Source organism: Excalfactoria chinensis, chromosome 1 (genome assembly GCF_039878825.1).
Source record: "Excalfactoria chinensis isolate bCotChi1 chromosome 1, bCotChi1.hap2, whole genome shotgun sequence".
Lineage (NCBI taxonomy): Eukaryota > Metazoa > Chordata > Aves > Galliformes > Phasianidae > Excalfactoria > Excalfactoria chinensis.
Window position 1 is genome coordinate 129692529 of NC_092825.1, and position 15593 is coordinate 129708121.

General features: G+C 39.6%; 1 protein-coding gene across 3 annotated transcripts in view; it reads left to right on the forward strand.

Annotated features, from left to right (window-relative positions):
* Positions 1-15091, forward strand: part of RASA3 (RAS p21 protein activator 3) — a 167716-nt gene extending 152625 nt beyond the window's left edge. For 2 of the 3 annotated variants that reach the window (XM_072345786.1, XM_072345767.1), the window contains exons 16-26: positions 33-110; positions 902-979; positions 1538-1611; positions 2580-2627; positions 3227-3250; positions 5372-5478; positions 6423-6505; positions 9818-10029; positions 10793-10896; positions 12575-12758; positions 13222-15091. In XM_072345786.1, coding sequence (XP_072201887.1) covers positions 33-110; positions 902-979; positions 1538-1611; positions 2580-2627; positions 3227-3250; positions 5372-5478; positions 6423-6505; positions 9818-10029; positions 10793-10896; positions 12575-12758; positions 13222-13297 — 1068 coding nt within the window. In that variant the 3' untranslated portion in view covers positions 13298-15091. The remainder of the gene's footprint in view (positions 1-32; positions 111-901; positions 980-1537; positions 1612-2579; positions 2628-3226; positions 3251-5371; positions 5479-6422; positions 6506-9817; positions 10030-10792; positions 10897-12574; positions 12759-13221) is intronic. The other variant, XM_072345776.1, reaches the window with a different exon arrangement.
* Positions 15092-15593: the final 502 nt, after the last annotated feature.

Here is a 15593-nt window from a genome sequence, read left to right on the forward strand (position 1 = left end):
CATCTGTATAATACTACCTTTTTCTTTCCTAGGATCCACAGACTTCCCGAACTTTGACACTCATCTCTAAAACTATTCAAACATTGGGCAGCCTATCAAAGTCTAAATCTGTAAGTGTATCATTTTCATTTAAAGGTTTAATTTAAGAAAGTGATTGTTTTAAGCTTTTATCACCCATTGTAATAGAGCCTTGAAAATTCTTGAGTTGCACTTGTCTTACACAAAACTCTTTTTGTCTGTTGTGACTGTCAGCCTCATGCTCATGGCAGAAATAGACTTGTCTTAATCTGAACTACATTTTAGTATAGCAAAGTTGTATGACCAACCTAGAAAATTGTTCCAGGGCATTGCATTCCTTAATTGAGAAGAATCTCCCATTAAGGGAAATTACTATGCTTTTCTTTTCATACCTATTTAGTTTCTGGTCAGTCAGTGCTGAAATTAGATTTAGATCCCCATGCTCTGGATTTCTAATTGAATTAAAACTTAAGGCACCGAACTGTTATATCTGGAGACAGTTTGGGGATCCTGGTGGTTTAGTTACCATTCACACAGGCAACTACAGGTGAATCTGTACCTCAACTATTAGTCTACAGAATTCCTTCTCCTACAGTTTTTCAGATTTAGGACCAGGTTCAAAAGCCAAAGCAGAAGCTTGAAGATTTTGAACAATACATTAATTATAGTAAACAGCATTAGGAATGTGTTCTACTACCTTTTTGAAATAGAAATTTGGTAATACCTTTTTGAACGTGTGCTGTACAATAGGAAAGTAGATTTTCATTTATTTTACCTCTGGACAGTTCTGCGGTGATTTTTGTCATGGTCTGCTGCTGTTGAAAATAATAATTTGAGGTACAAACTGTAACATAATGTGCATGGTTTTGGTTTTGTATTCCAGGCAAATTTCAAGGAATCCTACATGGCTACCTTTTATGACTATTTCAATGAGCAGAAATATGCAGATGCAGTAAAAAATGTACGTAATACTTGCGAATGTTCTTAGTAATCTTTAGGGGTGGTTGAGACTGAAGCTCAGAATCCTGTTATGTACTGCTTGTAAACTAGGAAGTGTGTGCTAGAAAAAGCAGACTCCTGATAATTGTAGTTTTTGAGAAACTTGTATCAAATGATGTGAATGTAGCATTAGAATCTGTTTGGATCTGCTTCTATTTAATGGTTAGGTTGGATCAGTAAGGCTGCTGCTTAGAGCTTAAGTCACATGCGTACTTCACAGAGTGCTGCAGATCTGTGATGAACATTTCTTAGCACAGAAGAAATTGAAAGATATTCCAAAGAAAAGGCTTGGAAAAGAAGCACTGGTCATTTGCAGTTTTTGCACTTAGTAACATTTGTGCTATTTTTAGTTTACAACACAGGAAAGCTCCCAAATTCCTCAAATATCTGCCAGTACCCTTCTGTTGAATTACTTTTGCAGTATTTCCTTGCAGTGCTGTGTTGTACAAATGTTTAGGATATTATTTTTTTTTTTACTGCTGTACTGTCATTTTATCTGTGTTTTTTGTTCACCTTCTAGTTTCTAGATTTAATTTCATCTTCAGGAAGGAGAGATCACAAGAGCATAGAGCAGCCTATATTGCTTAAAGAAGGGTAAGCATGCACGTGCAACAGCACCTTCTAAATATTGTGCTTGCTACTATTCTAAGGCAGCTATCTTTTTCTCCACCCCTATTCCATCTGTATGTTCAGAAAAGAATGTAGGAAGATTGTTGTACTGCTGTTTCTACTCTCTGTGGCTGCTATAATTGATTTCAACATCCTTTCATTTAATTTAAACATCTTAAATTTAAGTATACTTTGAATTATATTGAGGAAAAAGAAGCCCGTAGACCTTAATTAGCACAGCTAAGGCAGAATGAATTTAAATCAGCGCTGTATTAAGATCGAGTTCAATTTTCTTTTTTAAACAACTGTGAACAAAAGCTGTAAAATTTTGCTGTGAATGCAGATACTGCATATCTTAGTGAGGGTAAAGCTGGAAAATGGAATTTCTGCCCTACTAAATCCATATGCTAATGAGTTTCAGGGCCATTTTGAGGGAAATTGGTCTTACCTTTGGAACAGTTTCCTGTTACGGTATCTTTGTGTTTCATGGAACCATGTTATGTATACCGTATTGTTTTAGAGACTAACCATTGGCATTTTTTTGTGTTTGAAAAATGAGTTTTTAAGATCATCTGTGTGCACTGTGAAAACAGCTGCTTTGGACTTCGGAGGAAAGTGAAAATCCAAATTCTTCCAGTCAAGAGTTTAGCTGAGCTGCTGCTGAGAGTAAGCTGTCATCATAGTTCAGAAGTTAGGTTTTCAGTGAGATCATGACCCCTTCCAGTTAGCCTCTGCAGTTCACTTCTCTGGTGAGGGTCTGTCCCTAGAAGCAAGTTTGTCTATTTTAATTCTGTACATTTATCATTCTTTTGTTTTTAAAAAATAAATGTATAGTTTGTAACATTTTCCCTCTAACTCTAAAACATGATTTTTTTTTCTGCCTCTGTCTTTCTTTTGCTCCTGTCTGATTTTTTTCTGTCTTTTCTTGCTCGGCCTGTGGCTGCTGTTGTAAGGACTCTTAAACTAACAGTAAAGAAAGTTGATGGTAATAGTTCATGCAGGTAAGATGGTAGGGGCAGTTGGTGCTTTGCTGTAGCTACTGGCTGACAGCATGTCCTTCCTTCACAGCAGTAGTCTTGTCTGACTTAACTTTGGGAAGGAAGCAGTCTGTTTAACAATCCTGAAATGCCTGTGTAAAAGTAGCAGAGAACATACTGTTATTTATTTCTTGTGCTGACTAAATCCTTTTTTTCCATTCTTCCTTAAAACAAAAACCTGCTAAAAGTTGAGAATTATGGACTTTTATCTGTAGGCAGGGGCTCCAAGAAGCACTGACATGACATTTGCTTAATATTCATTAGATATATCCCAATGAACTCGCTGAAAGTAGTTAAGAGGTTGCACTTCGAGGCACTTCTTGAACAGCATTCATGTAAATTGTTCTCAAGGTTTTAGAGTGGGCTTCAGCTGTCTGTTTTCCCAGTGTTTTGCATTATTGCCATACTGTATCATGGAAGATGGGTGGGAAGGAATTTTTCTCCAGGTTGGTTGGCTGGTTAGTGGGGTTTCTGCTTGTCTTTGCAATGTTTTTATTTCATTTCATTTCCTTTTTTTTTTTTTTTTTTTTTTCCTTTTTTTCCTAATCTGTCCTTCCATTAAGAATATCTAAGTGGAAAGCTATAGCGTATGTACTCTTGTACTTGAATGCACAGTACCAACAATTTTAGTCACTGGCACTTGGGTTTGCTGACATGGATCATGCCATCACTGCTTGATAGCTGTCTGCCTGGTTCTTCCCAAAAGGAGGAGAACCAAAAGGAGAGAATTAGTCTTGCCTTTCTTGTGGGTTAAAGTTGCATGCTGACGCTTCTAAGCAAAACTAAGGCAGATCCAAAGTTGGGTCTACCATAACCACAAGAAGAAAAGGTTTCTCCAGCCACCCAGCACTGGAATGGATTTCATCTTAGACTGTGGTTTTTGTTTTATTTTCCTTTGTGCTTCTGAATATTTGTTCAGACTTTTCACACGTTCTGCAAATACTGGAAACAAACCCTATTAAATTGACCTTGAAACTTCAGTGGTTTTAAATGCTGCTCGCCTGTCTGTAAGAAATGAAAGCACGTTCTTCCCTTGGCTAAATCAGCAATGAAGAATTAAATTAGAAATGTGCTCTTAGCTCTGTACTGTGGAGTTTGCTTTTCTTAAACAGGGTGGCTTAGTAGGCATCTACAGTTTTGAGTAACCTTATAAGTGTTAGCATGAAAAGAAACTAACCTGAAGAGTGGATTGTCCAGCCCGAGGGTATTTGCTTTTCCCTTGAAACTTGCCTTAGCCTTGAAATACAAAGTCTACCACCCATCCAGTCAGCCTGGTAATGACTTGAATCATATGGTTCTATTAAATCTTCCTTATGGAATCCAAGGATGAGGACTGAGACAGTAACCAACCATTTAAAAAATGGAACTGGTGTGTGACTAAGGATGATTAATGAAGAAGACATGTATCTTTTCCTCTGTACAATGTTGTCAGCTTTTGCCCACACAACTTAGAATGAGCAGGAGGCACCAGCCCAGCTGGTCACAAAACAGTTAAAGTCTAAAGGAACTTGGGCTTCTGTTTGAGCTTTAAACAGCCCTACTGTTCAGTTGGATGCAATGCAATTGTTTCTGACTGAAGATACCAGAAGCAAGAAATAGGATTGGCTTGTCTAAGCATTTTATCTCTGCTATTGAAAATCTTCAACCAAATCACTCCCCATTCTCTCTGTATGTTCTTTCTGCTGTGTAGTGCCTTCCCACCTGATAAAAAGAAGTGCTCTGTACTGAGTAGTTTTTACTGGCTCCACTGTGCAGTTATTTATTTTGCATAATAGTTAATGTAATGTGTAAAGTAGCCATTAACAACTTCCTTCTGCGTACATATCTTACACCAAAAGTGAGGCTGAGCACTAAGAAGTCAACAGGCTTTCCAAAGTCACCTTAAAGCTTTTGGATTGATTTAGTGGTTAGGAAGGTGGTGGGTGCAGCACAGTTCCTTGCAAGCTAATTCAAGTTTGAAATTAATTAGAACTGACAGCTCACTAGATGAACACCCTTCATCTAAGAAAAAAAACAACCCAAAAAACCAATAAGGAGGGAGTTCTTTCAATCATCAAATTGCTTTGTATGTGGTTGAATATCCATTTCTAACTGCAGCATCAATGTGCAATTGCAAATGGCATTGTGGAACGTGGTGATTTTTTCTAGAGCATGAGAGTGACTAAAGCATGTCAGCACAGGACCTGTGCTCTGGAAGCCTTATACCTGCTTTTTAACTCTTAAATATACTTAAAACTTTTTGAGCTTAAAAAGAAAATAAAAGAAAAGAAAGAAGACTTACAGAGACTTGTGTTGTCAAGCTTAGTAGGTCCTTTTTCTGCTGCATTAGGAAATCGTTTAGCTGCATTCGTAACTGCAGAAAGAGCACATGCTACAGTTCAGCTCATCAGCTAGAATCCGTGTGTACACTACAAATCAATCTACATATCTTGCCCCATACTGAGATCTGGAAAAAGGACAGGTTTAACTAACAGATGCACTAAACCTATCCAAATGTGACTTTCCTTTCCTTGTCAAGACAAGGCCTCAATAATGAGAAAACACTGTGCCCCCTCCTAAAGCTTTGCAAGTGCCATTGTGTGTGTGTATATATATGTATATATGTGTATATCTATATGCATAAATACATATTTTATATGTATGCTTATATATCTTCTTAAGTGTAAAATCTGGTGTATTGTTGTAACAGCTGTTGTCCTGTTTACTAGGTTCATGATCAAGAGAGCGCAGGGAAGAAAACGATTTGGTATGAAAAACTTCAAGAAGAGATGGTTTCGCCTGACAAACCATGAGTTTACATATCAAAAAAGCAAAGGTAACAGGTTTGCCAGTCTCTTCTTACCATACATTAATGCTAAGATTAAATGTACTGTAAGAACTGAACACTGAGATCTAGGTTTGTAACTATAGGAGGCACAGTACAGAGAAGTCTCGTCAGCCTGTGTGTTCTTGCCCTTTCTTTAGTATTTTTGTACTAATTGCTAGAGAAGAGTCTTGGATAACATAGGACTATATGAATAAGTGGGATTTTTCATAGTATTTGTTTAATATTAGATACTAAGCATCATCTTTAGTTTTGGTTACCTAGTCTGAGGAAACAAAACTCAGGAGCTGAGATACCTTGCACTGGGTTTGTTTGTTTGTTTGTTTTTGCACTGAACGTTGTCGAATGCATTTCTGATGATTTTTATGAATTCTGTGGAATTGACATGACTGACTGCAGTCTGCTTGGGGATTGGCTGCAAGCTTTGAGCCTACAAACATTTGCTCTCTTAATACTGCCTAATATCAGGAATTTTGCTTTTGACTGATTAATTCCAGTGGTTCAATAGTAGAAAACAGATATCACTCCCGTCTATTAAATAAGTAAATGTGGAGTGAGAAAAACGTAAAAAGATGTTCAGATAATGACAGTCATCATTTTACACCCAACTCTGAGATCTTACATCACCGCCATAAACCTAGTTCAGCTGAGTGAACAGTAATGATTTCTTTTACCTCCTCAGGAAATATACTGTGTCTTGCTGCAGTAGTCAATTTCTCAGAGATTTGCTAGCATACCATAATGCTGCTGAAAGCAGAAATGAAATTAAGGTAATGCTTCAAGACCGTGCTGGTAAATCCCTGCTGAGTGAAAGGTTTTTTTTCTGTGCAGTCAAAATGATCTTCAAAGGGACTGAATCAGCCGTCAGAATAAGGGCATAGGGTGAAGTTGAGTTGTGAATAAGTTGCTCAGCCTCTGTGTATTGCACTCTGCAGGTGATCACCCTCTGTGTAGCATTCCAATTGAAAACATTCTGGCAGTGGAAAGACTGGAGGAGGAATCCTTTAAAATGAAAAATGTAAGTAGGTCATCTTTGTTAACTTCCTTGTTAGGCTGGTCTGGATCCACCAGACTAATCACCTTTTTCCCTTTTGTAACCCGGATTGGGTTTCTATTGAAAGATGTACAACCACAGCTGCTTGTTCTGTATATAGTAGCAGGAGTTTCCAAAAGTACAGCCCATTCAGATTCTTAACAGCGCAGTCAGCAGTCCTTGGGTTTCGTGATCTGCAGCACACTCAGTACTGACCACTGCTGATCAGCTGTCTGGGCTCCGTAGTGCTGTACACAGGTGTGGTAATCAAGTCTCTGCCTTTTCTGTCAGACCTCTCTGTTATGAAGGAACTTGCTGCTTCTGTTTGTGAAGGATCACGGACATACAGCTGAGATAAAACTTGCTGTGTGATGAGAGGAGCTGAGCTGTAATTCCGATTAACTTTTCAGTCAAGGCAGTCTTTAGCTTACGCTGAGTTTGCTGGGCTGGTTTGCATTCAGAATATCCCTTTATTTAAAAGATTTATTATAGGAAAAATATCCTTTTATTGTTAACAATAGAAGATATTACTGTGAGCATGAACAGAAACCTGAGTTGCTTTGGATTCTTAAATACTTTATGGAAATAAAGGTAACTACATCTATTCAAGAAAGTAAGATTCAGAGGCTTTCCAGCAGCAGTAGAAAACACCATTATCACCTTCCCATGGTGATATTTGTATCCCCGTACATAAGCAGAATACTTCAGTGAGAGCAGAATGCTCAAAAATCCACATCAGGTGTATTTGCAACACACAGTCCACCATGGGTGCTAACTGTAATTAAAGATGCACATTTCTGTAAATAATTCTGTATGTATTTGTACTCTTGAGTTGTACCAAATTTATTTCCATCACTCCTGATAAAGCAACGTCTGGCATTAAAGCCAGTAAGTCAGTGTATTGCCTTTCAAGTAGCCTTCATTTTCCTTAAGCACGCTGCAGGGTGTGGAGTGTGAATCTAAGTATTCAGGTCTTCTGTTGTTTGAGGATCAGCTGATGTTTTTGATGGTTTAAAGGTCTTGGCAACCACTTGAAATTCGTGACTTAGTTGTTGGCTTCTCAGTAACATTTGCTGTGTGCTAGTTCACTTAGGTTGGTATCCCCTTACATAAAGCTATACCCCTTACATTTTTTCTTTCTTTTTTTTCCTTTGTTCAAATGCAGAAGGCTCCATTTGCTCCTGCTGGACAGTGAAATGATCTTTCCTGTCATCATGTGCCAACAGGAGTTGAGCTGCGTGCTCCTCTTCCCTTCTGTCTTCCTCTTCCCTTTTGTCCCCATTATCCAAACTTGGATTGCTAGTTATGGTCTGAAAAGTTTTATTAAAAGGACTCTACTCCAGTATTTCGGCAGTGCTGGACTGACCTTAGCAACCCCTCTACTGCTGATATGTTAATCTTTGTGCCTTTCTGATTATTGTCTGGGGTTTGTAAAGATACTAAATCCAGGGAAATTACTGTTGTAGCTTCTGTTTCATGCTGGAAAGTGACATTGTAATTACAAGAAAGCTGTTTATTCACAAATTAGCAAGTATATTTGCAAGATGTTTTGAAAGATACCAAGAGAAGATTGTGCCTGCCAAGAGCCTGCAACATTCTCCCCAAGGGCAGATGGTGCCTGACCAATCTGGTGGTCTTCTATGATGGAGTGACAGCATCAGTGGACAAAGGAGCTGATGTTGTCTGCCTGGACTTATGCAAGGCCTTTGGCATGGTCCCATACCATATTCTTATTTCTAAATTGGAGATACATGGATTTGAAGATTGGACTGTTTGGTAGATAAAAGAATTGGTTGGATGATCATTGCCAGAGGGTTGTTGTCAATGGTTCTGTGTCCATGCGGAGGCCAGTTATGAGTGGTATAAGGTCTATCTTGAAACTGGTGCTCTTCAACATGTTTATCAGTGATATAGTCAGGGAAAACTTCTTTACTTGGAGGGTGGGGAGAGTCTGGAACGGGTTGCCCAGAGAGGTTGTGAATGCCCCATGCTTGAAAGCATTCAGGGTCAGGTTGGATGGAATTCTGGGCAACCTGATCTGGCAGTTGGCAACCTTGTCCGTGACAGAGCATTGCAACTAGATGATCTTTAAGGTCTCCTTCAACCTAAGCCCTTCTTTGATTCTACAACCTGCCAGGTGCAGAATTCAGACCAGTATTTTGAATCTTTGTAATACACAAAGATGAATTTCTGTCTTCTTAGAAATGTAGAATATCCTGAGTCGGAAGAGACCCACAAGGATCATTGACTGCAACTCCTGGCTTCACACAGAACCACAAAATATATATATATAAATATATATATATATATATTTGTGTATGTACGTGTAAATATATATATATATTGTATTGCATCCTTGTTTCTTCAGAAATACTACAGAGAAATCAGCTGTTTGGAAAATAATATTCAACATGATACAGGCAGTGCAGAGTCTAACCATTTGAATAATCAAATGGAAAAGTGGAGTAGGAAAAGGATAGGTTAGGAATATTTGATAGAGGAAAACCCCTTAAAATGAAGTATTTGCAGAAGGTAGAGGAAAGGAAGGATCTCAGTCTGTGAGATTTGGATCAGTGTAATTAAGCAGTAAGGCTCGAAACCTATGTCTTCAAAGTGTTGAAGATAAAGGCAGTTGTGCCATCTCAGAGCAGAAGCTGTTTTGAACAGGCAGGGGAGCTTTCATTTAGATTTTGAGTGCCCAAACCATAGTGCAGAATTAATGTGTAGTTATTTGAACCAGGCAATTAAAGAGAAACAGAGAAAACTACATTACTGTGATTTTTAGCTGTAGTTGGATGCAGAACCGTGGAAGTTAGTAACAGGAAAAAATCATGTTGAAGTAAGTGTTAAAAAGACTAGAGACATGGCAGTTAGAGCAAAGCTGCCCCAAAGGCTGGCTCTAGACTCTCTTTATTTCTCTTTTCTGCCTCCCACTGACTAGCATTTCCATTAAGCCCGGTGTTGTTTCCTTCTTGCAGCCACCCAAAATTTGGAGCTGCAGCATTACTGAAATTGCATCCCTGAGGCTGACAACAAATCTTGCTGAGGCCCAATCAGCAAGTTGATACCAGCTGCTTGTAAATCCTCTCCTTCAGGAACTGTATCTTAGTCCTTGTACCGGCTGAAAAGTCTTGTTTCAAGGGCACATTTGTTTCTTCGTTTTGTGTGGAATTATATTTATTGGTGCATTCTTTTAGTATTGGTTTTTATTCTAATTAATTGATCAGTCTGAGTCTGCTGCTAGGCTCAGCGACTCATTCTGGTAGTTTATCCTGTGGTTTACTTCTGTGTTTGCAGATGTTTCAGGTGATCCAGCCAGAAAGAAGAGTCTTGTATATTCAAGCAAACAACTGCGTGGAGGCCAAGGACTGGATTGATATACTCACCAAAGTTAGCCAATGCAACAAGAAGCGCCTCACAGTCTACCATCCCTCTGCCTATCTTAATGGCCACTGGCTTTGCTGTAAAGCTACCGCAGATAATACTCCTGGCTGCACACCTTGCACAGGGTGAGTATTGGTGAATAACATGCAGGTCTGTATATTACCAGGAGAAGGTGGATCACTGCAGTGTGGCAGAAATACAGGTACCAGGATGCCGGACATGCAGGCATTGAGGTGTTTTCAGAGATCATCCTTGCTATCACTTCTGATGCCGTCAATATCTGCATATGCTAGTCAAAATGCTGAGATTTTTAGAGTTCAGAGCATTGATAGGAGTTGACTGTGGGATATTTTGATTCTGATCATCTTCTAATAGAAAATAAGCCAGAAATCTGTTCAGTGTTCTGTTTGTGAATCTCTGAAACAGACAAGCATCTGCTTCTGGATTTAATTCCAAACCAGTCTCTTCTGAGCAGGTTACTCATGGTCTCATGCATTTAACAATGCAAAGATACTGTCTTGTTTCTAGGAAACTTATTTTCATCTACACTGAGGAAAGCTGCAAGTCTGTAGTAGTTTTTCTTGGAATATAAAACCCAGATAGCTGAGAGTACAGTGCTTTGGCTCCTCCATCTGGTTATAACAGATGAACTCATCAAAATGTCTGGATACCGAGTTCTCTCTTTCAAGTCACAGTGAAAACATGCTGGATAAATCCAGGCATAGGGAAGATTGAATCTTTCTTCCTTTTCTCTTGGGAATATCAGGTTTTATGCTCTGTTACATACAGTTCGTCATCTTTCAGGAATACTGTTTTCATCCCTGTTGAGTGCTTATAGTGCCATAATGCACTGTTCAACATCTAACTCCTCTTCCTGATGCTTTGCAGAGGCCTACCAGCAAACATACAACTGGATATAGATGGAGATAGAGAAACTGAACGCATCTACTCTCTTTTCAACTTATATATGCCAAAATTGGAGAAAATGCAAGGTGAGGCTGAAACATTTTTGCACCTCTGACATGCTTAACAGAGCAAAAATATCTTTGAAAAACTGCGTGTTTTATTTACACCAGCCTTGCAGATCAGATCCTCTTTAGCCATTATTTGTTTCCCCTGCTGCTCTCTTGAGGTAGTTGGGTGAATTATTTTTGGTGCCGTCTCATAGTCTGTGCATGGTTTTTTTCCATAATAAACAGTTATTTGAAATATGGTCTTAACCATCCTGAAATATGGGCACAGGGTATAGCCTGGATGCCCTTGAATTGACAAATCAATGTGTGGACTAAACCAGAAGTTTGCTGGTCCTGAAAAGAAGTACCAGCAAAATTGAGGTTTCAGTGCAACGTGGTTTTATATTACCAGGAGCCATGTGCACATTCCCTGATTCAGATCCCCAGAACAGGCTGGATCTAAGTGGATTTCCTAGGTAGGCTCTTTCAGAATCATCAACAAAAGCTCAGCTTTGGGTGTCTGTGGAAGGATGGGAAGTGGTGTTTGGGCTGAGAAAGCCTTAAGAGCTGTGGGGAACAAAGATGTGACATGAAGGACAAAAGAAAGAAGAAACAGCAGAGGAAGTTAGTACTGGTAGACATGCCAAGAAAAGTATCCGGTGTACATGGTGCCAGACTTGAAATCCCAGTTTAGCACAGGGAGTGGCAGGGAAGCCTTCACTGTGGCACTGATCTTTAAATAGCACTTGATTCTGTAATATGGGATAAGCTGGTGGTGTCAAACACACAGATTGGAAAGCACTTTAATCTAGTCCTGGATGCCATGCAATTGCGAACTTAAGATCTCCCACCACTTCCGAGCTGTGTGAACCAATGCCCAGCCTTCCCCTGTTCCGAATCCCCGCTGCCAGCGCCAGCATTGAGTTTCAGTGTCAGGGGAAAGGACGCAGGTTTGGCACAGGCAGCACAGCAAGGGGAAGGTAACTGGACAGCTGAGACTGAAAGAGCAGTAGAGCTGGAAAGCAGCAAAACGCTCTCTCCCTTTCTGATGTGCTCACCTTCGATGATGAAGTAGATCACACAATAGATGTGATGCACATGTCCATGTAAACAGTGTCTTGATGTAGCCAGGAATGCTCCCTGCATAGGATGGAATGTGATATTACATACTGTTGTAAAACATCTTCCATGACTGCTGCAACCCATAAGTGTTTAGAATTCAGTGTGTTGTAAAGCGCTGTACCTAATGCTGTGTATGACATAACCTGTCCTTCTGACAGATAAAACACTTGATTTCATGCTGCCCAACCCTGCAACAGTCTGGCAAATAATTCCCAGGTTCTGTCAGAGTTCTCAAAATGTATGTGTAGTGGTGCTAGTGGTAATGTTGGTGGAAGCATTGCCTGTAGAGCGTAGGACAGAGTTGTGCAAAGCCAGGAGCAGCTGCCAAGCTTGCTGCCCTTTCTTTATGAGACTAGGAGGAGGGAATTAGGCATAAGCCAGCCGCTGTGCCTTCCAACAGCCCAGCAAAGGGCAGGGAATTGCTCTTTCTTCTGTTGATGTTGGCCACAGTTCTGTGGTAGTTATAATGATAAAAAACAAGGAGAACTGCTGGCCTGTATGAATTCTAGACTGAGTACTTTTAGTCTGCTTTCCCACTTTTTATTTTCTCCTACCTATCTGATACCTATTTGTATACCTTTATTTTTTTCTGCAGAGGCCTGTGGCAGCAAATCTGTGTATGATGGTCCTGAGGAGGAAGAATATTCTACATTCATCATTGATGACCCTAAAGAGACGTATAAAACACTAAAGCTGATTATTGAAGGTGTTGGAACTTTAGAGCAAGAGCATGCTCAGTATAAGAGGGATAAGTTTAAGAAGACAAAATATGGAAGCCAGTAAGTATGGGCTGTCCCAGCAGGTCAACATTACTGGATGTGGTATTTCCCTTCCTTGTGTTCTGGCCATCACAATATTCACATTCAAAAAGATCCTGCAGATACACACAAAGTAAGATTTTGACATAGTATTGCTGTCACAACATGTTAAATACTTGAAGTAATGGGAATTTCTAAATGTTCCTTTTTAATTCATGAAAATAATTCATAATAATGAAATATGTCTGACTAAAGTTGTGCCTGTGCACATGAAGTGAGCAATAAATACAACAAATACCAGGATCAATTCAGCAGTCCATCATCAGTACTTCCACTTTTGAGGGAGACGCAATATGTAATTACAGTTTCAGTTTTGCAAATCAAACTTAGGCAAAAACATTGTGTGTATTCACTTTCTGTTCTGATGTTGTGGTGCAGAAAATTCTACGTGTAATACTCTTTTTATTGTTTGTTTTAATTCTAGAGAACATCCTATTGGTGACAAGAGCTTCCAGACGTACATTAGGCAGCAGTCAGAGATCTCAGCACATTCCATATGAAGTGTGAAGGATGTCACAGACAGTGCTGAAGGGTCGATCGGTGACGCTAAAGAGCAAAGCAAAGGGAAGCCACACATGTAGCAAAATGTATGGATAAGTGTCAAGCTTACAAACTTTGAGACTCGCTAAACGTATCGTCTTTTCAAGAAACTGTTATAATAGTTGCTATGCACTTTATTCATCTGGCTATTGACAGATGATAAAACTCTGCCTTCTAGGCAGTTGTTGTCTTGTGTATTTTTCAATTTGCTTTGGTTTCTTGGAATCTAGTGATCAGTTCAATGATCGAGGTGTGTGGACTTCATCTTGACGACTCCCATGCAGTTCCTTACGTTTCAGAAACCAGGCGTGCTGCCGATACGCGGCGTTTTCTAGCCTCGTTGTTTGTAACTGTTTTTGTTCCTGGTTAATGTATATTATGCCACACCCCTGCGTGCTCTCTTAGGAAAAGCTTAGTAACACTTTGCTTTTAATGCCTGCATTTAGTTAAGAAGCAGAGAAAAAAAAAAGCTCTTAGTGTAATAATCTCTTGTGTTGTAGCTTGTATTATGAGCAGGCCGAGGTGCAGGCCTTTTGTTTTTACAGCAGCATAATTTTTTTGCTAAACGTGCACAGTTTTTAATAGAAATTCAGATCTGAATGGTACTTTTGATATTTTTGAGATACAAAGTCATTTCTCCAGATACATTCAGCAGACTTCGGTCGTGAAGATGAAATCTCAGTGGTGTAACGAAACTGACTCTTACAGACGTGAGTAAGAAAGAGATGAACTGAGGTCAAAGTGACGTGTCCCTTTTCATACAGACCGGTAGCACAGTCTGCCAGCTGAAAGGCAAAGTAAGCTGGTTTTGATGACCTTGTACCACCCACAGCAAGGAGGATGAACAGAACACGTCTGGCAGATGAGACACGCTGAGTCCCAGCCACAAAAGCCGTCAAGATGACTTTTATATGAGAGGATGTTTAAGGGCTGGAGTCTGCGCCGTCCTGATACTGCTTGCTTTTCTGGAAAATAGATTTCTACTTTTCCAAAACTGTTTTTAAATACTTTTTTTTTTTTTTTTTAAAGAGACCCGCTAAGGGGTATTTAGTATATTAACACATCTATGGTAACTTGTTAATGTTCTGAGTGTAGTACAAAATGGAATGAGCTGTGTATCTCACTAATACCAACAAAAGTCATTAAGGAGGGGAATAAAGATCTGCTGAATATTAGATATATATTTATGTACGCTGTTTAGTTGTACTTGGTAACTTTCCTCTGTATAAGGGTCTGATCTACAAAACATCTAGCTTTGATGGCACAGAAGCCTGCATGATGGACTTTATACTTCTGTGGGGTAGAAGCTAGTTTTGGTGTTCAGCTGAGTTGGAACAGGAAACATTGAACTATGGGTTTAATGTGAAGGTGTCTGTATCTTTGCTTAAAGTGTTACGGAGTAACTCTCAACTGTGTCCTCCTTGCATCCTACATGAGTTAAGATGGCTGAATTACTTTGAATGCCTCTGTTTCTTAGTGATGCTCTTAGGAATGAGGTTTTCTTCTTGTTTGAGTATATATTAGACCACCTCCTAGTAGACAGTAGATGATCTTTTATTCATCTTCGCCCAGCATACTGGGGAAAGGGAAATAATGACGCGTTGCAGAGATGCATTTTGGACTCAAAGCTTTTAGCTGCCATGAACTGCAATTTTTAACATGTATTTGTAACTTAATATTGTTTATAAAATACTAATGACCTGTTATGTGTGTTCTACTTGCCAATTAAAAAAAAAAAAAATGTTTTATTTCTGAAAACTGTGTGTACATTTGGAGTCTGTTTAGATTCACCGTGGTCTCCGGGGCTGGCTGTTGGCAGAGCATCAGCTGATCAAGTTGGCCTGTGGATGGAGATCTTTGTGAGTGTAAACCTATCTCTGCTGGGGCTTCTGTCCATCAGACTCTTTTTTCTATGTCCGCTCCTTTCCTTGGGTCAACATGGTGAGATTCTGTACTGAACCAAACTGACACTTGAGCCAGCCACAGTCTAATGCAGCAAAGAAGGCAGTTACTGCTCAACTGTACATTTTCAGCTGTTTCCTTGTGTTACTACATAATTGCTGTGGCTGTTTGGGACCCTGCTGAAGGGACAGGAGGGAAGAGTGAGAGAGGGGGCCCCCTCTGACCCTTACAGAGGCTCTCAGAAGTCAGCACCAGTGACTGCTGCCTGTACAAGACACTGATTTGAGAGGACAGGCTTGTACGGTGAGGCTATCAGAGACGCCTTTAAAGATGTGATTCTTCGCTCTATCCCTT